A 21,628-nucleotide genomic window follows, 5' to 3' on the forward strand; every position below is an offset into this window, starting at 1 on the left:
TAATGCTGGAATCGCCAAGAAAGCACGCGACTTGAGAAGGCAGGGAAAAATCCAGGGAACTTGGAGCACCAACTGTAAAATCTACATCAAGCTGAATGGAGGTCCAGAAGCAAGAGTACTTGCTGTCCATGACATCAAGGACCTGGACAATTTTTAAAGTTTACACAGCTACCACAACAACGATGATAATGGACTCTGACAGAAAACAAGCCCCTAAATTCAGCATGGACACTACTATGTTCCAAGGGACGACTAAACAAGAGGACCTACATTCAGGATTGCATCCACCTACACTTATAGAGATTATTGAAACAACATCAAAGATTGTTGAACAAGAAAATATGGAACTAAAATATGTCTGCGACAAAGATCACAAAAACCAGGATTTGGAAAATGATATAGATCCAGATACAAATGTGTTCTCCCACATTAGTAATAATTGTTTTTATTATACAGATGATCAATATAATAGCAACATTAAATGTGATAACAAATTGTCAATTATTCATTTTAATAGCAGTATGCAAACTACAACAACATTAAGAACTTTTTGGAACACATCAACGAACCCTTCAAAGGGATTGCTGTCACAGAAACATGGATTGATGATAAAAAAAGGAATAGATTTTGATCTGGAAGGATATGAACTTAACTACATCAACAGAAGCAACAAAAATGGAGGAGGAGTAGCTGTGTACGTGATGAAGAACCTGAACTACAAAGTGGTAAAAAACATGTCATTTGCTATAGATAATATCTTAGAATGTATGACCATTGAAATATGTCAGGGAAAAAGCAAAAACATATTCATCAGTTGTATATATAGATCACCTAAGTCAGGGGTCACCAACGCGGTGCCCGCGGGCACCAGGTAGCCCGTAAGGACCCGATGAATAGCCCGCCGGCCTGTTCTAAAAATAGCTCAAATAGCAGCACTTACCAGTGAGCTGCCTCCTATTTTTTAAATTTTATTTATTTACTAACAAGCTGGTCTTGCTTTGCCCGACATTTTTAATTCTAAGAGAGACAAAACTCAAATAGAATTTGAAAATCCAAAAAATATTTTAAAGACTTGGTCTTCACTTGTTTAAATTCATTAATTTTTTTACTTTGCTTCTTATAACTTTCAGAAAGACAATTTTAGAGAAAAAAAATACAACCTTAAAAATGATTTTAGGATTTTTAAACGCATATACCTTTTTACCTTTTAAATTCCTTCCTCTTCTTTCCTGACAATTTAAATCAATGTTCAAGTATTTTTTTTTTTTTTATTATTGTAAAGAATAATAAATACATTTTAATTTAATTCTTCATTTCAGCTTCTGTTTTTTCGACGAAGAATATTTGTGAAATATTTCTTCAAACTTATTATGATTAAAATTCAAAAAAATTATTCTGGCAAATCTAGAAAATCTGTAGAATCAAATTGAAATATTATTTCAAAGTCTTTTGAATTTCTTTTAAAATTTTTGTTCTGGAAATTCTAGAAGAAATAATGATTTGTCTTTGTTAGAAATATAGCTTGGTCCAATTTGTTATATATTCTAACAAAGTGTAGATTGGATTTTAACCTATTTAAAACATGTCATCAAAATTCTAAAATTAATCTTAATCAGGAAAAATTACTAATGATGTTCCAAAAATTCTTTTTTTAAGTTTTTCTCTTCTTTTTTTCGGTTGAATTTTGAATTTTAAAGAGTGGAAATTGAAGATAAACTATGTTTAAAAATTGAATTGTCATTTTTTTCGTGTTTTGTCCTCTTTTAAACCGTTCAATTAAGTGTAAATATCATTAATTATTAATAATAACATAGAGTTAAAGGTAAATTGAGCAAATTGGCTATTTCTGGCAATTTATTTAAGTGTGTATCAAACTGGTAGCCCTTTGCATTAATCAGTACCCAAGAAGTAGCTCTTGGTTTCAAAAAGGTTGGTGACCCCTGACCTAAGTCAAGTATAGAAACATTTGAAGAATGGATCAAGGCAACTTACATGGACAATGGTCAAAGAATAATGTTCTTATGTGGTGACTTTAATATTGACTTATTGAACCCCAACAAGCAAAAGTCTATTGATGACTTCATTGATACAATGCACAGCATCAGTTTATATCCTAAAATCACAGGACACTGTGCCACGCTTATTGATCACATTTTTACCAATGATTTTGATAATAACACTACAAGTGGTCCACTTATAACCGACGTTAGTGATCATCTGCCAGTTTTTACAATATATGATGGAAACTACAAGAAGAACATGGAAGACAAAAGGACATTTCGAAGACTATGCACAGAGAAGAGGATGACTGCCTTCAAAATTGAGCTACAAAAGCAAGATTGGGACAATGTGTACAATGAAAAAGAGGTTGATGAAGCATATGAACATTTCTTAAACAAGTTCATAATACTTTATGACAAACATTGTCCATGGATACAACTCAGTAATAAGCAGAGAAAGAATAATCAACCATGGATGACAAAAGGATTAAAAAAATGCTTGTAAGAAGAAGAATACACTATATAGAAAATTTATAGCACAAAGAGCTATAGAGGCAGAAATTAAGTACAAAAAGTATAAAAACAAGTTAACAGATATACTACGATCATGTAGAAAAGAATATTACAGTGAATTATTGGACAGGAACAAAAATAATATGAGAGCAACATGGGGCATCCTCAATAGCATTATTAAAAATGGAACTAAGAGGGACTACCCTCAATACTTCTTAGATGAAAATAGAAAAAAATGACAACATAAAGGAAGTAGTTGAAAGCTTCAATAATTATTTTGTAAATATTGGACCAAAATTGGAAGAAAGGATTCCAGACCCAGTTCCAATTGAGGACTATAATGATACCATAGAGCCAAATCCCAACTCCATGTTCCTCAGTAATGTGACACAGGAGGAAATAGTTACAATTGCAAAAAAATGTAAATCTAAGACTTCAACTGATTGTAACGGAATTGATATGGAAACGATAAAAAAGGTTATAGAAGAGATCTCAGGACCATTAATGTATATTAGTAACCTATCATTTCAAACAGGTACATTTCCAAACAAAATGAAAATAGCTAAAGTTGCACCAATTTATAAGGCTGGAGACAAACATCAATTTACAAATTATAGACCTGTTTCTCTACTTCCACAATTTTCTAAAATCATTGAAAAACTGTTCAATAACAGATTAGAAAAATTCATAAATAATTAAAGCTGCAAGCAGCGTTGGACGGGTCCGCATTTTGGCAGGTGCTAGTCCTAGGTGTCCCAATACTTTTGTCCAGTGGTTGTCCTGAGTGAGACCTCCATAGAGGTTTTTGTTTCGTGTCTCTACGATATTCGTACTGGGAGTTAGAGGAAGTTGTGTCTGTGTCTTTTTCCTAGGTGTTGCGGCACAGTGGTTGTTTTCTTTGAAGGCGCGTAAAATCACAGCAGCGAAGCAACTTTAGTGCTGCGGGTCTTTGAAGGCTCGTAAAATCAAAACGGTAGCACGTATCAAAACGCCGCCCACAACTTTTAATCAGAAGAGTTCAATCTCTCTCTTGTAGCAGTTTGAAGCCGAAACGACAAACGCGCTCAGAGGAGATAACGTTTGATGTTTGGTGACCGGTTGTAACAACAATTTTGTTTTGAAGGAGGAATAGCAAACTTCCTGTTGATTTTTGCTGAAGGATGTCAATCTATGAAATGTAGGTCTAGGTGAGACCTACATAGATGTATTTGTTTCATGTCTCTAAGACATGAAGTTTTGTCTGAGTTTTTCTCTAAAAAGCAGTTTTGTCTCGGTTTTATTCAAAAATTGCGCTAGAGCGCAATTTTGAGCTTTGGGGTTCGGGTTTTTTTTAGATCGCAATTTCCAGCAGTCCCGATGTGTGTGAGAATTTTGGTGAGTTTTTAAGTATTTTAAGGGGGTCAAATTACAGCTCAAAGAGGCAAAAATGAGTTTTTTTAGTACAATTTTGTCTTGAAGGGGAAATTGCCAACTTCCTGTTGGTTTTTGCCAGAGGATGTAAAATTATGAAATGTAGGTCTAAGTCTGACCTACACAGAGGTTTTTGTTTCATGTCTCTATGACCTTCCTAGTGGGAGTTACAGGCAGTTTGTTTTTGTTTTTTCCTAGGAGGCGCTAGAGCGCAATTTTGGTTTTTGGGGTTTGGTTTTTTTATTAACTTGCAATTTTCGCAGGTCCTGATGTGTTTGTCAAATTTGGTGAGTTTTGAAGCATGTTAAGTGGGTCAAATTGCAGCTCGAAGAGGCGGCCGGTATAATAATAATAAACCTTACAATAACAATAGGTTCCTTTGTAACCTGTACAAAGGACTCCCTGTGGGAGTCCTTTATACAGGGTACATGCGGACCCTAATAAAATCTTACAATTTCAATAGGGTCCTTTCGTCCCATTGCAAAAGGACTCCCTTTGGGATTCCTTTTGAAATGGTCCTGTGCGGACCCTAATTACCAATGCAATAGATAGTAAAAAATGTGCGGCAGCAGTTTTTATGGATCCAACTAAAGCATTTGACACAATTAATCACAATATTTTAATCAAAAAACTAGAAGGATATGGCATCAGAGGGTTAGTCTTAAACTGGATAAGACGTTATCTAACGAACAGGAAACAATACGTGAAGCTCGGCGAACACACGTCTACAACGCTAAATATATCCTGTGGTGTACCTCAGGGATCAATACTAGGACCTAAATTATTCAATCTCTATATAAATGACATTTGTAAAGTTACAAAATATTTAAAGTTAGTATTATTTGCGGATGATACAACAGCGTTTTGTTCAGGAGAGAACACACAGGAGATAATACAAATAATAACGGAAGAAATTAACAAATTAAAAAGATGGTTTGACAAAAACAGACTATCGTTGAATCTCAGTAAAACTAAGATAATGCTATTTGGTAACAGTAGAAGAGAAAGTCAAACACAAATACAAATAGACGGAATAGAAATTGAAAGAGTAAATGAAACCAAATTTCTAGGTATAATGATTGATGATAAATTGAACTGGAAATCTCACGTAAAAAATATACAACATAAAGTAGCAAGAAACACGTCAATAATGAATAAAGCAAAACATGTTCTTAGGGATGATATTTTATAAGAAATTATCGAGTTCGAGCCCATTATCGAATCCCCTTATCGAACCGATTCCTTATCGATTCTCTTATCGAATCCAGATAGGTTGTTGTATATGGAAAAAAAACACACAATATTTGGTTTAACAAAAGCTCACTTTTATTTTATAAGAAAAAAATAAAATAAAATAAATAAATAAATATTGACTGTTTCCCCCTTAAAAAAAATAAAAAATAAAATATTGACTGTTGTTACTCAAAGTATATTAAGTGGGATTTTTCAGAAGAACAAATATATACAGTAACACAAAAACAACCTGTCTCTGTGATCACTATAGGTGAATAGCCATGCCTTGAGGCATTTTTTCCGGTCCATTATTTTTGCTGCTTGTGTGACATCACAGGAAATGACGTAGCTCAGTCTAATGACTAAGCTACGTCATTTCCTGTGATGTCCCACAGGGCATTTCTTGTGGGACGGGATTCGTTCCCAGGGATTCGAATAAAGAACCAACTCTTTTTCTTAACTATAGTGGCCTGGATAACGGGAACCGGTTCTCAAAAAGGGATTCGAGTCCATGGAATCGGTTCTTTTCTTATCGAACAACCGGGAGAACCGGTTTCGAACATCATCCCTACATGTTCTAGACCAAAAATCCCTTCATATTCTCTACTGCTCACTAGTGTTACCATATCTGAGCTACTGTGTAGAAATATGGGGAAATAACTACAAAAGTACGCTTAATTCATTAACGGTGATACAAAAAAGATCAGTTAGAATAATACATAATGTTGGATATAGAGAACATACAAACCCTTTATTTATTGAATCAAAAATACTGAAATTCCACAACATAGTGAATTTGCAAACAGCTAAAATGATGCACAAAGCAAACTATAACCTGCTAGCCAAGAATATACAACAATTCTTCTCAACAAAAGAGGAGAAATATAATCTTAGAGAAAAACGTAATTTAAAAAATTTGTTTGCACGCACAACACTTAAGACCATCAGTATATCAGTATGTGGAATTAAATGATGGAATGGATTAAGCAAAGCAATCAAACAATGTACTAATATGATCCACTTCATGAAACTCTTCAAACTTAAAGTGTTTACAAAGTACAAAGAAGAAGAACCATGACAAACATTCTCAATTTATTTAATCCATCCATTCATTCATTCTTAAAGTAATCTTACTTATCTCATCATATGAAATATGACTTACTTCACCAATTATTATTATTCAATTCTTACTATTATTTATTTATTTATTTTTATTGTGATTACTTATGGAGTTTATTGTGAAAAAATTGTGAACAGGAAGTGAACAAAACGTTTTGCAACTGTTATGTAAAGAAAAGGGGTAGGATTAAATAAGCTCTGCTTCTTCCTACTCCTTTTCGAACATGTGTGCTTGCATGTTCGAAATAAACTCAAACTCAAGATAATATACCATATATTAGGGGTGCACAAAAAAAAAACACAATTATTATTCATCCCAATTTAAAATTTTCAGATCTGCTTTTAACCTGTGATTAGTGTTCTGTGTCTTATTACAATGTACTGCTTTTATATTTCCTGTATTTTATATTATTACTTTGAACTGTTTTATATTTAAATTTTTATCCTGTTAAGCGTCTTTGAGTACTCTGAAAAGCCCTATACCAAATAAAATGTATTATTATTATTATAGATTCAGAATTTTCAAAAAAAAAAAAAAAAAAAAAAAAAGGCCATCTCCAAGCAACCAGAAAGAGATTTTCTAACCTTTAACCTGTTTTGAAAAAGTTTCATTATAATTATTATACCAAATAATTAAATAAAAAGTGTTTGTGCGCCCCTAATATGTGGTGAATATATTATACTATATGTACCATATATTATATTTAAATATAGCTGTAAAAAATGGATGGAGGGGTGGATATTTACCATATAATATACCTTTAAAAATATATATTTTTTTATTTATAAGAATTATTTAAAAAAAAGAAGATGTTTTATGCCATCTCCTTGGAACCAGAAAGAGATTTGTAGCCTGTTTTGGAAAAGTTTCATTATAATTATTATACCAAATAATACATTTGGAGAATCAGTTTGACTTAAGTCTCATCTTGAATAAAGAACTGATTCTGAATCGCATGGTCACCCCAGGAATCTGATGGAATGGTTAGGTGACACTTTTGTATACCTCGTGCCAAATGGACTAATTGGAGTGAGAGAGCTGAGCATCAAGTCCCAGCACTGATTGTGTTTGTGTTGTGTAGACTTTTGTACATTTGTAGACTAAATGATGCTTACTGTATGTTGTCATTTGTTGTGTATCGATTATTGTCACGTCACAGCAGAACTGAGAATGAATCCATACTGCGATGCTAACTTGTGAGTACTTGCATGAACGTGTTGGACTACAGTGCATAGAAGCACAGGCGTCGGTTTCTTTGATGTATTGTAATCCACAGGAAGATTTTGTATTAGCCCGAGATCTACAAAGCGGAGAGGAGGCAGGGCCTGACCCCGCCTCCAGGCGACCTTTTCTTTGAACTGTTTTGTGACCGAGGGCAACGGCTGTTTACGACCTTTTCTTTGAACTGTTTTGTAACCAAAGGCGGCGGCTGTTTACGACCCCCGTCCCTTTGGAAACAGCTGTTGCCATGTAATCAGGGAATGTCCAAATAAAAGAGGAGGCGTACAATCTACAAGAGTACAGCCCAGACGTTTCTCCTCAATTGAGCCCAATTTAATTCTGTCTCTGTTTGATTCCTTGCTTCTTTGTCTGTTTAATAGATGTCATCAGTGTTTGAACCTGACATCTTCTATAGCTAATATAGACACTTACATCATGTGTTGCCTTCATTATAACACTTATATAAGACTTTTAAAGTAATTTTGATAGTAGGCTAATATATCTAATATAGACACATATATCATGTGTTGTCTTCATTATAACATTTATATAAGACTTTACATTTTTTGCGGCTCCAGACAAATTTTTTTGGGGGGTATTTTTGCTCCAGTATGGCTTTTTCAACATTCTGGGTTGCCGACCCCTGGCTTAAGTGGAGCGGTGTGGTACTGGTACCACAAGGTGATGGGAACGATCCTGTAAGTGGAGGTAACTATATGGACTGTGACCTGTGGAGGTCCAGATGACGTCCATTGTGGTGGTTTCTCTCTCATTTCTCCTCAGCTGTGCCGTCCTCCATCTCGCAGGCGTCCGCCAGGTCTCTCTCGCTGCCGGAGGCTCTCCTGCTCCTCGCCTTCCTGTCCGTGGCGTTGCAACTCTGCGACCTGTGCGTGGGCGGGTACCGGTCCCCTTCCACCGCCAGGTACCGAGCGCCGTCCGACACGTTTCTCCTCACCTTCGTCTTCGTCTGCTCTCCCGCGAGCTCCCCCCCGGTTGGACCGCCCTCGCCGCCCTGGCTCCTTGCGAGTTCTGCGCCGTCTGTGGAAGCGTGGAACTGTTGGATGGCGGTCCTGACCGTGGACACTTTGGGCGCGTGACCCACGTCGCCGGCGTGGACTTTGTACTCCAGGTTGGCCGGCCACTGGTTTGGCGTCTTGGCCACCTGCTCCACCAGGGACGTGTAGTCTTGAGCGTGGAGAACGTCATCGTCCGCCTCAGCTGGAGCGTAGACGATGCTGCTCATGGTCCTCTTCTTGGTGAGGGGGGACGTCTGGACCGGGGCGTGTCTCAAAGATTTTGTCCTTTTCGGAGAGGCGGAGCTCTCAGGAAGGAGTTTTTTGCTGGCCTCAGGTGGTTCCTCTGGTTCATCGGGAGGGCTGATGACGATGGTGCTCATGCTCCGCTTCTTCGTCAAAGGAGAGGTGGACTGGTCCTCGGCTGGATAGTGTCTCAGGGATTTAGTCCTTTTTGGGGGCGAGGACGGTTTCAGTCGGTTCTTGTCGGCGATTATGTCCAACGAGCTTCCTCGGACGTCCTTGTTGGTTGAAGTGTCGTGGCTGGACACCGGCTTGGCTTCACACGGAGATATAAGGATGTCCACGCAAGAACCAGGTCTTGTTCTACTCAAGCTCCCCACTTCTAAAGTCTGGGCGCCCTCCTTGGCGTTGAGAGCGCAGGTGCTGGACGCTTGGCGAAGACTCTTCTGTCGTTCCAGGACGTTCTTCGCCGGCTCCTCGGCGTCCTTCTGCTTGGAGGCGAACTCCTCCATGTCCATGTGGAAGCGGTAGAGGCTGTAACCGTCGGCGCTGTTGATGCTCCCTTGGCGGACCAGAGAGGAAGGGTCGCACACTGAAGAGTTGCGGGAGTAAGTCCTGGTCAGCTCCAGGCGGTCCACTCCGGACAGTTTTTCCAAGGCCACCGCCATTCGACCGTGGATCTCCTCCAGCTGGGCCAGGCGCAGATCCACCGTCTGCAGGGAGGCCTTCATGGTGTTCTCCCTCTCGTTCACCTCCTCCAGACGCATGGACATGTTCTCCACTCTGTGTGGACAATGTAAGTGGTTTTAGTCAGGTTCAAACACTGATGACATCTATTAAACAGACAAAGAAGCAAGGAATTAAACAGAGACAGAATTCAATTTAGCTCAATTGAGAAACGTCTGGGCTGTACTCTTGTACAGTCTCCCACCACGCTCTGACGAAAGATTGTACGCCTCCTCTTTTATTTGGACTTTCCCTCATTACATGGCAACAGCTGTTTCTAAAGGAAGGGGGTCGTAAACAGCCGCTGCCTTTGGTCACAAAACGGTTCAAAGAAAAGGTGCCTGGAGGGGAGTCAGGCCCTGCTTCCTCTCTGCTTTGTAGATCTCGGGTCAAGACAAAATCTTCCTGTGGATTACAATACATCAAAGAAACCAACGCCTTCATGTCGCTTCCCATCCTACACAGTGGAGTTTTACAAGCATTTGATTGATAAGATCAAAGACAGCTTTTGTCTGCTCGCCGGGAACTCATTGAAACACAAAGTTTTGTGATAACTTAGATACAATTATTCTGACAGTTTCCACTGAGGGCCACATGGCACTTATGTTTGGCCCCAGAGGGCCGCTTCTAACAGTGAATGCTATTATTACACCATTTTTTAATGCATTTTATTAGTTTTTAAATACTAAAATGTGAAAGAAATATGGTAATATGGCAATAATTTCACCTAAAAATGTAGTGTATATTACTGTAAATGGAAAAACAGTACTACTGTTTTTATGGTAAAAAAAAAAGAAGGCAGCTCAGTTGCCAGAATTTTACTGTAAAATGTACATGTTTTTTTTTACTGTAAATAAAAAAAAATACAATTTTACAGTAACATTTTGGCCAATTTGTTTGTATTTTTTTACCACATTTTTCGGTGTATTACTGTAAAACCACAGTTTATTACATTTTCATTTAGAGAACAATTCTGTAAAAACCACAGTAAATTTCACGATTGCTACTTTTACATTGCACAATTTGATGGATAACATGCTTTCAAATCATTATTATTAGTATTTATTTCTATTAAAAAAATGGCTTGAATGTTTGATAATATATTCTTGCATAATTACACAATATTTAAGTTAACATCATTTGCGATTACATGGAGTACATATGTTTTTTTTCTCCCAAAATAGAAAGAAAGAATACATTTAGTAAGAAAAGTTACAGTACTTTATGCTAGGTTCACACCAACGGCGCTTTGAAGCGGCATGCAAAGCGGCGTTATAGCGTAACAAAGCGTGATTAAAGCGTGAGGGTCCTAATGGATCGTGGGAAAGCTTGTAGTGAAGCGGGACATAAGGCAAGGTCGCCAACATTTTTTAAACGGTTAAAAAAAATTCTGCGCTCTGTCAAGAATGGAATAAAGCGCCGAGAGCGTATGAAAGCGGGAAAAAGCGTGACAAAGCTCAGCAAAACTTGACTAAAAGCGTAGGAAAGCTTAACAGATCTTGGTTCAAAGCGCGGACCCCAGTCTACAACTACAAATAGGAAGTGACTGTGATATTGACTAGTGACATTGAAACTTTTATGTAAAACCAACACAGGATTACAAATCCATTCTCTTTTGCATCATTGCCTTTTTTATACGATGATCGTTGTTTCTGTACTTCTGCTGTTTGATGTTGCAGTTTGACATTACTGTCTATCATTATTCTGTATGAAAATGTTAATAATAAAGAGAATATGTTACGTTTTATAAAAGAAATGCCTTTTATTATTTTCAACTAGCATAAGAAATGAAAGATAGATATGTATTAAGATGACAAAAATAAAAGAAATAAAGATATAAAACATAATATAACGGAAAAAAAAGAGAAATTGAAAAAATTAATGAATATAAAAAATGTGTGGATAATTGCCTTTTATTATTTTCAACTAGCATAAGAAATGAAAGATAGATATTTATTAAGATGACAAAAATGAAAGAAATGAAGATATAAAACATAATATAACGGAAAAAAAAGAGAAATTGAAAAAATAAATGAATATAAAAAATGTGTGGATAATTGCCTTTTATTATTTTCAACTAGCATAAGAAATGAAAGCTAGATATTTATTAAGATGACAAAAATAAAAGAAATGAAGATATAAAACATAATATAACGGAAATAAAAGAGAAATTGAAAAAATAAATGAATATAAAAAATGTGTGGATAATTGCCTTTTATTATTTTCAACTAGCATAAGAAATGAAAGATAGATAATTATTAAGATGACAAAAATAAAATAAATGAAGATATAAAACATAATATAACGGGAAAAAAAAGAGAAATTGAAAAAATAAATGAATATAAAAAATGTGTGGAAAACAGTATACCGAGTTTTTCAAATTTTTTTCTTATTTTTGTTGTAACAATGCACAACAGAGCTTGATAATCGTGTCAGAGCCTGATTTAAAGCGTCAGGATCGCATCAAAGCGTAATAAAGTTCAATAAAGCGTAATAAAACGTACAAAAGCGGGATTTAAAGCGTATCAAAGCGGGATCAAAGCGTGAGGAACGGTAACAAAGCGGCAACTAATTCGTATCAGAGCGTATCAAAGCATAACATTACTTCAGAGATCGGGATACAAAATGATACAAAAATGACGGCGCTTTGCTCGCCGCTTTAAAGCGCGGCAAGCGCCGTTGGTGTGAACCAGGCATTATTGATACATATTATTTCCAGGCTTTCGAGAGCCAAATAAAATGACAGTAAAATTTTGGCACCAGTTTGACAGTTTTTTTTTTGTTTTTTTGTTTTTTACAGCAAATCAAAAACTGTAGATTTTTCAGTGTATTACTGTAAATGCCAAAACGGCACCACAGTTTATTACAGTAAAAAAAAGTACTGTTTTGTAAATGTCACAATTTTACCATGAAATCTATTGCTACTTTGATAGATAACTTGCTTTGAAATCATTATTATTAGCATTTATTTATATGTAAAAAATAGTTTGAATGTTTGATAAGATCCATCCATCCATCCATTTGCTACCGCTTGTCCCTTTTAGGGTCGCGGGGGGTGCTGGAGCTGTTTGATAAGATATTTTTGCATAATTAGACACTATTTAAATTAACATAATTTGCGATTACATGGAGTACATTTTTTTTCTTTCTCCCAAAATAGAAAGAAAGAATACATTTAGTAAGAAAAGTTAAATAAAGCCAAATAAAATGAAGTGGCGGGCCACATCTGGAGGAGACAAAAGCTGTCTTTGATCTTACCAAGCAAAAGGCTTGTAAAACTCCACCGTGTACGATGGGAAGCGACATGAAGGTGTCGGTTTCTTTGATCTATTGTAATCCTCAGGAAGATCTTGTCTTGACCCGAGATCTACAAAGCGGAGAGGAAGCAGGACCTGACGCAAGCTCCAGGCATCTTTTCTTTGAACTGTTTTGTGACCGAGGGCAACGGCTGTTTACGACCCTCTCTCCCCTTAGAAACAGCTGTCGCCATGTAATCAGGGAAAGTCCAAATAAAAGAGGAGGCGTGCAATCCTTTCGTCAGAGCGTGGGACGACACTGTGCAAGAGTACAGGTGTACGCGCTCTCCTCATTGAGCTAAATTGAATCCTGTCTCTGTTTAATTCCTTGCTTCTTGTCTGTTTAATAGATGTCATCAGTGTTTGAACCTGACACTATCACAAAATCTTTTGTCATTTTTTAATTATTATATCAATTATAATATTACTACTATATTCTAGTAAACATTACTACTTTTCCAATCATGAACTTGTTTTTCTTTTTATGTTTTAATTTTGTGTAACATTACCACTTTTTAATTCCAATATTCTTGCAATGATTTTTGTATCATAATATTACAACAATTTTCTAATAATAATTTTTTATAGGGATGTCCGATAATGGCTTTTTGCCGATATCCGATATGCCGATATTGTCCAACTCTTTAATTACCGATACAGATATCAACCGATATATACAGTCGTGGAATTAACACATTGTTATGCCTAATTTGGACAACCAGGTATGGTGAAGATAAGGTACTTTTTTTAAAAAAATAATCAAATAAAATAAGATAAATAAATTAAAAACATTTTCTTGAATAAAAAAGAAAGTAAAACAATATAAAAACAGTTACATAGAAACTAGTAATTAATGAAAATTTGTAAAATTAAGTGTTAAAGGTTAGTACTATTAGTGGAGCAGCAGCACGCACAATCATGTGTGCTTACGGACTGTATCCCTTGCAGACTGTATTGATATATATTGATATATAATGTAGGAAGCAGAATATTAATAACAGAAAGAAACAACCCTTTTGGGTGAATGAGTGTGAATGGGGGAGGGAGGTTTTTTGGGTTAGTGCACTAATTGTAAGTGTATCTTGTGTTTTTTATGTGGATTTAATAAAAATAAAAAATAAATGAAATTAAAAAAAAACGATACTGATAATAAAAAAAACGATACCGATAATTTCCGATATTACATTTTACCGCATTTATCGGCCGATAATATCGGCAGACCGATATTATCGGACATCTCTAATTTTTTATAATATTTTCTCTCATATTATGTTTTTTTTAATGTAGTATTACATTTATTTGGTATTATCGCGTTGAAGAGCTCACCTTTCTGACGTCACCTTGATGCGTTCGTCACTGGAGGACTGCTGCTCGTCCTCTTTTTCCCGGAAGTATTCCTCCACACACTGTTCTTCAAACTCGTAGAGGTTCTTTAGCTCCTCGGGATTCAGTCGAAGCTCTTTAAGAACACAAATCATCACACGTGCAATGAACTGATGACTGTTTACACACAGCAGCGTGACGTATAAATGCTACATTTTGCAGGTTTCTTGTTAAAATGAATTCTATGACATTTTCTTAACCATTGTACTGCTAACACACATAAGAACCAAAACATTTCATTTAGCAAATGTTGTATTTCATACTAAAAGAAAAACACATGTACTGTAATTGTATGTAGTCTATGTTCAATTCTGTTCTCTATCAAACATGGACTCCAGAATTTACTATTTACACCAAACTGGGCCGTAATTGTGTGGATGCTCCAAACATTCACACATATGGTTTTTCTTCTACTTATCCGGATTTTGGAGCGCTCTACCTTCCACATTTTTCATCCGATTCAAACCGTTCCAACTTCAAACTGTTCAGCCTACTCGGGAATCGCGGGCTTTCCCTTGACAAATTCCGAAAATTCCCAGAATTCCAGGTTTCCCGGGACATTTTCCACATTTAAATTGAATTTACCAAATGATAATTTAATAAAGTCAAATACAAATAAGTCAACAAGAGAAGTATCCTACACTTCTCTTTTGTAAAGTAAATCTGAACAGCCTATATGGGCATCTACATCTACTATTTGATTTGCCTGAGAAGCTGGGCAGGACATTTAAAAAAAAAAAAAAAAAAAAAAAAAAAAAAAAATTGAATTTACCATTTTTCAAGCCCCCACCATTTCCACATTTTTCAACCTATTCAAACCATTCCACCTTCAACACATTCCACTATTCTGGAAATTCAAAGTAACATTTTTCCAAGTTAAAAAAAAATTCCAGGATTTTCCAGAATTCCTGGTTTTCTCTGGCGACTACTCCTTCCACATTTTTCAACGCATTTTTAACCGTTCCACCGTCAAAACTTTCCTCTTAATCAGGACAAAAAAATGAAGTTGTTTTTTGAACTGGAAAAATTCCCAATTTTCCCGAAATTCCAGGAATTCCGTAATACCATTTTCTCAATTCAACATGTTGCTACTTCAAGATTTCTCGACCGATTTGAAAAATTACAACACCAAACATTTCAACTCATTAAGACCATTCAAGTTTTTGACCATTTCCAAAAAAAGTCCCGCTTTTCCCGAATTTTTGGGAAATTCCCATTGAAATCAATAGGACATTTTTCAAAGTTCCACAACTCCCACATTTTTCGTCTGATTCAAACCGTTCCAACTTCAAAACATTCAGCCTGTTTGGGAATTGTGTGCTCTACTTCAACAATTCTAAAAAAAAATCCCGGATTTCCCAAAATTCCTTTTTTTTTTTTCATTTTCCCCATTCAAAATGAATTGTCCATTTTTCACAATTCCCACATTTTTTAACCGATTGAAATCATTCTACCTTCCCCACTTTCAACTCATCCTAGGCATTTAAACTACCATTTTTCCACGTTCAACAAATTTCCAGGAATTCCTGGTTTTTGTCCAACCCTATTTACAACCTTTTTTGTTTGACTACTTCTTTTCCTTTTGTCATCCCATTTCAACTGTTCCACTGTCAAAACATTTTTCTTAGTCAGGACAAAAAAACAAGTTGGTTCAGGAACTAGAAACATTCCCAGTTTTCCCGAAATTCCAGGAATACCTTAATACAGGGGTCACCAACGCGGTGCCCGCGGGCACCAGGTCGCCCGTAAGGACCAGATGAGTCGCCCACTGGCCTGTTCTAAAAATAGCTCAGATAGCATATATTATATATTTTTTAAATTGTATTTATTTACTAGCAAGCTGGTCTCGCTTTGCCCGACATTTTTAATTCTAAGAGAGACAAAACTCAAATAGAATTTGAAAATCCAAGAAAATATTTTAAAGACTTGGTCTTCACTTGTTTAAATAAATTCATTAATTTTTTTACTTTGCTTCTAATAACTTTCAGAAAGACAATTTTAGAGAAAAAATACAACCTTAAAAAGGATTTTAGGATTTTTGAACACATGTACCTTTTTACCTTTTAAATTCCTTCCTCTTATTTCCTGACAATTTGAATCGATGTTCAAGCAAAAAAAAAAATTTTTATTGTAAAGAATAATAAATACATTTTAATTTAATTCTTCATTTTAGCTTCTGTTTTTTTGACGAAGAATATTTGTGAAATATTTCTTCAAAGTTATTATGATTAAAATTCAAAGAAATTATTCTGGCAAATCTAGAAAATCTGTAGAATCAAATTTAAATCTTATTTCAAAGTCTTTTGAATTTCTTTGAAAATTTTTGTTCTGGAAAATCTAGAAGAAATAATGATTTGTCTTTGTTAGAAATATAGCTTGGTCCAATTTGTTATATATTCTAACAAAGTGTAGATTGGATTTCAACCTAATTCCTTTTTTTTTTTTTTTTTCCCCATTCAAAATGAATTGTCCATTTTTCACAATCCCCACATTCTTTAACCGATTCAAACCATTCTACCTTCCCCACTTTCAACTCATCCTAGGCATTTAAACTACCATTTTTCCACGTTCAACAAATTTCCAGGAATTCCTGGTTATGTCCAACCCTATTTACAACCTTTTTTGTTTGACTACTTCTTTTCCTTTTGTCATCCCATTTCAACTGTTCCATTGTCAAAACATTTTTCTTAGTCAGGACAAAAAAACAAGTTGGTTCAGGAACTAGAAACATTCCCAGTTTTCCCGAAATTCCAGGAATACCTTAATACCATTTCTCAATTAAAAAACTGTTACTACTTCAACATTTCTTGACCGATTTAAACAATTCCAACAGCAACAAATTCAGGTCATTCATGCGGCACATTATAAATAAATGAATGATAAATGGGTTATACTTATATAGCGCTTTTCTACCTTCAAGGTACTCAAAGCGCTTTGACACTATTTCCACATTCCACATTCCACTATTCTGGAAATTCAAAGTAACATTTTTCCAAGTTAAAAAAAAATCCAGGATTTTCCAGAATTCCTGGTTTTCCAAAGCCCTATTTCTACCCTTTTTTCTGGCGACTACTCCTTCCACATTTTTCAACGCATTTCAACCGTTCTACCGTCAAAACATTCCTCTTAATCAGGACAAAAATGAAGTTGTTTTTGAACTGGAAAAATTCCAATTTTACCGAAATTCCAGGAATTCCGTAATACCATTTCTCAATTCAACATGTTGCTACTTCAAGATTTCTCGACCGATTTGAAAAATTCCAACACCAAACATTTCAACTCATTAAGACCATTCAAGTTTTTGACCATTTTCAAAAAAAGTCCCGCTTTTCCCGAATTTTTGGGAAATTCCCATTGAAATCAATAGGACATTTTTCAAAGTTCCACAACTCCCACATTTTTCGTCTGATTCAAACCGTTCCAACTTCAAAACATTCAGCCTGTTTGGGAATTGTGTGCTCTACTTCTACAATTCTAAAAAAAAATCCCGGATTTCCCATAATTCCTTTTTTTTTTTTTTTTTTTCATTTTCCCCATTCAAAATGAATTGTCCATTTTTCACAATTCAGACATTCTTTAACCGATTCAAACATTTCTACCTTCCCCACTTTCAACTCATCCTAGGCATTTAACTACCATTTTTCCACGTTCAACAAATTTCCAGGAATTCCTGGTTTTTGTCCAACCCTATTTCCAACCTTTTTTGTAGGAACGGCGTGGCGAAGTTGGTAGAGTGGCTGTGCCAGCAATCGGAAAGAAGTAGCTCTTGCTTTCAAAAAGGTTGGTGACCCCTGCCTTAACACCATTTCTCAATTAAAAAACTGTTACTACTTCAACATTTCTTGACCGATTTAAACAATTCCAACACCAACAAATTCAGGTCATTCATGCGGCACATTATGAAGCCTAAAATAGCACAAGGGAGACCCCCGGACTGTTGAACAACTTAAGCTGTACATCAAGCAAGAATGGGAAAGAATTCCACCTGAAAAGCTTCAAAAATGTGTCTCCTCAGTTCCCAAACCTTTACTGAGTGTTGTTAAAAGGAAAGGCCATGTAACACCGTGGTAAAAATGCCCCTGTGACAACTTTTTTGCAATGTGTTGCTGCCATTAAATTCTAAGTCAATGATTATTTGTAAAAAAAAATGTGTTTCTCAGTGTGAACATGAAATATCTTGTCTTTGCAGTCTATTCAATTGAATATAAGTTGAAAAGGATTTGCAAATCATTCTATTCTCTTTTTATTTACCATTTACACAACGTGACAACTTCACTGCTTTTGGGTTTTGTATACAGAAACTAAAAAACACCACGAGAGGTGTCCTGGCTGGTCCACTGTTATCAAGCGATGCGGTCGTTGCCGTGGCAACAACAAAGACACCAGTCTAAACCGCAAAAGTCGGAGTACTGAACACTTAGGTCTGGACTCACTGAGACCGCGGTCCTTCTCGTCCAGCTCGCCGTCTTGCTTCTTGCGGGCGCAGCGCCGGAAGAGCCTGCTGAAGAGGATGTAGAGGTGGCTCAGGATGATGAGCGGCGGCGGCAGGATGGGGCGGTCGTGGAAGGTCATGATCAGCTGGTACCGCTGAAACTTCCACACCTGGTTGGAGATGGACTTGACCTCGAAGAAGGTGTTGCTGCGGGACGTCAGACGGAGGAACGAGACTTCAGCAAGAGGCTTCGTAAAGCGTTTACTCATCGTTTACTTGAAGACGGCGATGAGCAGGTTGACCAGGAGGATGTTGGCCACCAGCAGGTAACAGGCCATGATGGCGGGCGTGAGCCAGGCGCCGGGGATGCACGGAGGCAGCTTCTTTCCGTCCTCGTCGTATAAATGTTCTCCACACGGAGCTGCAAGGGACAGATGATGACTAGCGGCTCTCTCCTTATAGTACTGACTTCCAGAGCGGTTCTACTCACGGTTTATTTCCATGGCGTAGACTTGAGAGGACAAAAAAAAAAAAAAGACACAGAAAAGGCGTCAAAATGAACCCATGTGGTTCTGACATCAGCCTTCTGTCACGATCAAGACAACAATTAGTAATAAGCATGAATCATTCTTAGATTATAATGTGCACAAAACACACTTCTTAGGTCCAATTGAGTCAAGAACTGTCTTCATCCTGACAGAAGAGGCATGGGCAGAAGAAACTTTAGGCAGATGATCATCTTTGTGAAATGACGCCTATCGCCGTTTACAAGATTTACACTTGGGTTTTTTTCTTTAATATTCAGGAGAAGATAGTTTTATCCCGAGGTCCCATACTTGTGCTAATTTGCATAACCTTAAAGGGCATTTTTTTTGCCTATCGTTCACAATCATTATGAGGGGTTAGGGTTGTCCCGATATTAATATTTTGGTACCGGTACCAAAATGTATTTCGATACTTTTCTAAATAAAGGGCACCATAAAAATTGCCATTATTGGCTTTATTTTAACAATAAATCTTAGGGTACATTAAACATATGTTTATTATTGCAATTTAGTCCTTAAAGGCCTACTGAAAGCCACTACTAGCGACCACGCAGTCTGATAGTTTATATATCAATGATGAAATCTTAACATTGCAACACATGCCAATACGGCCGGGTTAACTTATAAAGTGACATTTAAAATTTCCCGGGAAATATCCGGCTGAAACGTCGCGGTATGATGACGTATGCGCGTGACGAAGTCAGTTTAACGGAATTATTGGTACCCCGTAGAATCCTATACAAAAAGCTCTGTTTTCATTTCATAATTCCACAGTATTCTGGACCTCTTTTGCAATTTGTTTAATGAACAATGAAGGTTGCAAAGAAGACAGTTGTAGGTGGGATCGGTGTATTAGCAGCGGACTACAGCAACACAACCAGGAGGACTTTGTTGGAGAGCAGACGCGCTAGCCGGCGACCTCACCTTGACTTCCTACGTCTCCGGGCCGCCAAACGCATCGGGTGAAGTCCTTCGTCCTTCCGCCGATCGCTGGAACGCAGGTGAGCACGGGTGTTGATGAGCAGATGAGGGCTGGCTGGCGTAGGTGGAGAGCTAATGTTTTTAGCATAGCTCTGTGCGGTCCGGTTGCTAAGTTAGCTTCAATGGCGTCGTTAGCACAGCATTGTTAACCTTCGCCAGCCTGGAAAGCATTAACCGTGTATTTACATGTCCACGGTTTAATAGTATTGTTGATTTTCTATCTATCCTTCCAGTCAGGGGTTTATTTTTTTTGTTTCTATATGCAGTTAAAGCACGATGCTATCACGTTAGCTCGTAGCTAAAGCATTTCGCCGATGTATTGTCGTGGAGATAAAAGTCACTGTGAATGTCCATTTCACGTTCTCGACTCTCATTTTCAAGAGGATATAGTATCCGAGGTGGTTTAAAATACAAATCCGTGATCCACAATAGAAAAAGGAGAGAGTGTGGAATCCAATGAGCCAGCTTGTACCTAGGTTACGGTCAGAGCGAAAAAAGATACACCCTGCACTGCCTCTCTAGTCCTTCACTCTAACGTTCCTCATCCACAAATCTTTCATCCTCGCTCAAATTAATGGGGTAATCGTCGCTTTCTCGGTCCGAATCTCTCTCGCCCCATTGTAAACAATGGGGAATTGTGAGGAATACTAGCTCCTGTGACGTCACGCTACTTCCGGTATAGGCAAGGCTTTTTTTTATCAGCGACCAAAAGTTGCGAACTTTATCGTCGTTGTTCTATACTAAATCCTTTCAGCAAAAATATGGCTATATCGCGAAATGATCAAGTATGACACATAGAATGGATCTGCTATCCCCGTTGAAATAAAAAAAAATCATTTCAGTAGGCCTTTAATATTCAGGAGAAGATAGTTTTATCCCGAGGTCTCATACTTGTGCTCATTTGCATAACCTTAAAGGGGAAAGGCACTTAAAACATTTTTTTTTGCCTATCGTTCACAATCATGAGGGGTTAGGGTTGTCCCGATACTAATATTTTGGTACCGGTACCAAAATGTATTTCGATACTTTTCTAAATAAAGGGGACCATAAAAATTGCCATTATTGTCTTTATTTTAACAATAAATCTTAGGGTACATTAAACATATGTTTATTATTGCAATTTAGTCCTTAAATAAAATAGTGAACATAAAAGACAACTTGTCTTTTAGTAGTAAGTAAACAAACAAAGGCTCCTAATTAGTCTGCTGACATATGCAGTAACATATTGTGTCATTTATACACCTATTATTTTGTACACATTATTAAACATTTAATATTTATCTACTTGTTCATTTACTGTTAATATCTGCTTATTTTCTGTTTCAACATGTTCTATCTACACTTCTGTTTAAATGTAATAATCACTTATTGATACTTTACATTAGTTTTGAATGATACCACCATTTTTGGTATCAATCCGATACCAAGTAGTTACAGTATCATACATTAGTCATATTCAAAGTCCTCATGTGTCCAGGGACGTATTTACTGAGTTTATAAACATAATATGAA

The 21,628-nt window shown here is 36.6% G+C and overlaps 1 protein-coding gene and 1 long non-coding RNA gene across 6 annotated transcripts in view; one reads left to right on the forward strand and one right to left on the reverse strand.

Moving 5' to 3' along the window:
• The window catches only part of LOC133658834 (uncharacterized), a 74,086-nt gene that overhangs the window by 32,136 nt on the left and 20,322 nt on the right, over nt 1-21,628 (forward strand). The window lies entirely within an intron of this gene.
• The window catches only part of LOC133658832 (transient receptor potential cation channel subfamily M member 1-like), a 165,384-nt gene continuing 150,584 nt past the window's right edge, over nt 6,829-21,628 (reverse strand). For all 5 annotated transcript variants that reach the window (XM_062061275.1, XM_062061278.1, XM_062061277.1 and 2 more), the window contains 5 exons: nt 19,081-19,101; nt 18,867-19,011; nt 18,592-18,797; nt 14,102-14,234; nt 6,829-9,536 (listed from right to left, as the gene is read on the reverse strand). In XM_062061275.1, coding sequence (XP_061917259.1) covers nt 8,267-9,536; nt 14,102-14,234; nt 18,592-18,797; nt 18,867-19,011; nt 19,081-19,101 — 1,775 coding nt within the window. In that variant the 3' untranslated portion in view covers nt 6,829-8,266. The remainder of the gene's footprint in view (nt 9,537-14,101; nt 14,235-18,591; nt 18,798-18,866; nt 19,012-19,080; nt 19,102-21,628) is intronic.

This window comes from Entelurus aequoreus, linkage group LG10 (assembly GCF_033978785.1).
Source record: "Entelurus aequoreus isolate RoL-2023_Sb linkage group LG10, RoL_Eaeq_v1.1, whole genome shotgun sequence".
Lineage (NCBI taxonomy): Eukaryota > Metazoa > Chordata > Actinopteri > Syngnathiformes > Syngnathidae > Entelurus > Entelurus aequoreus.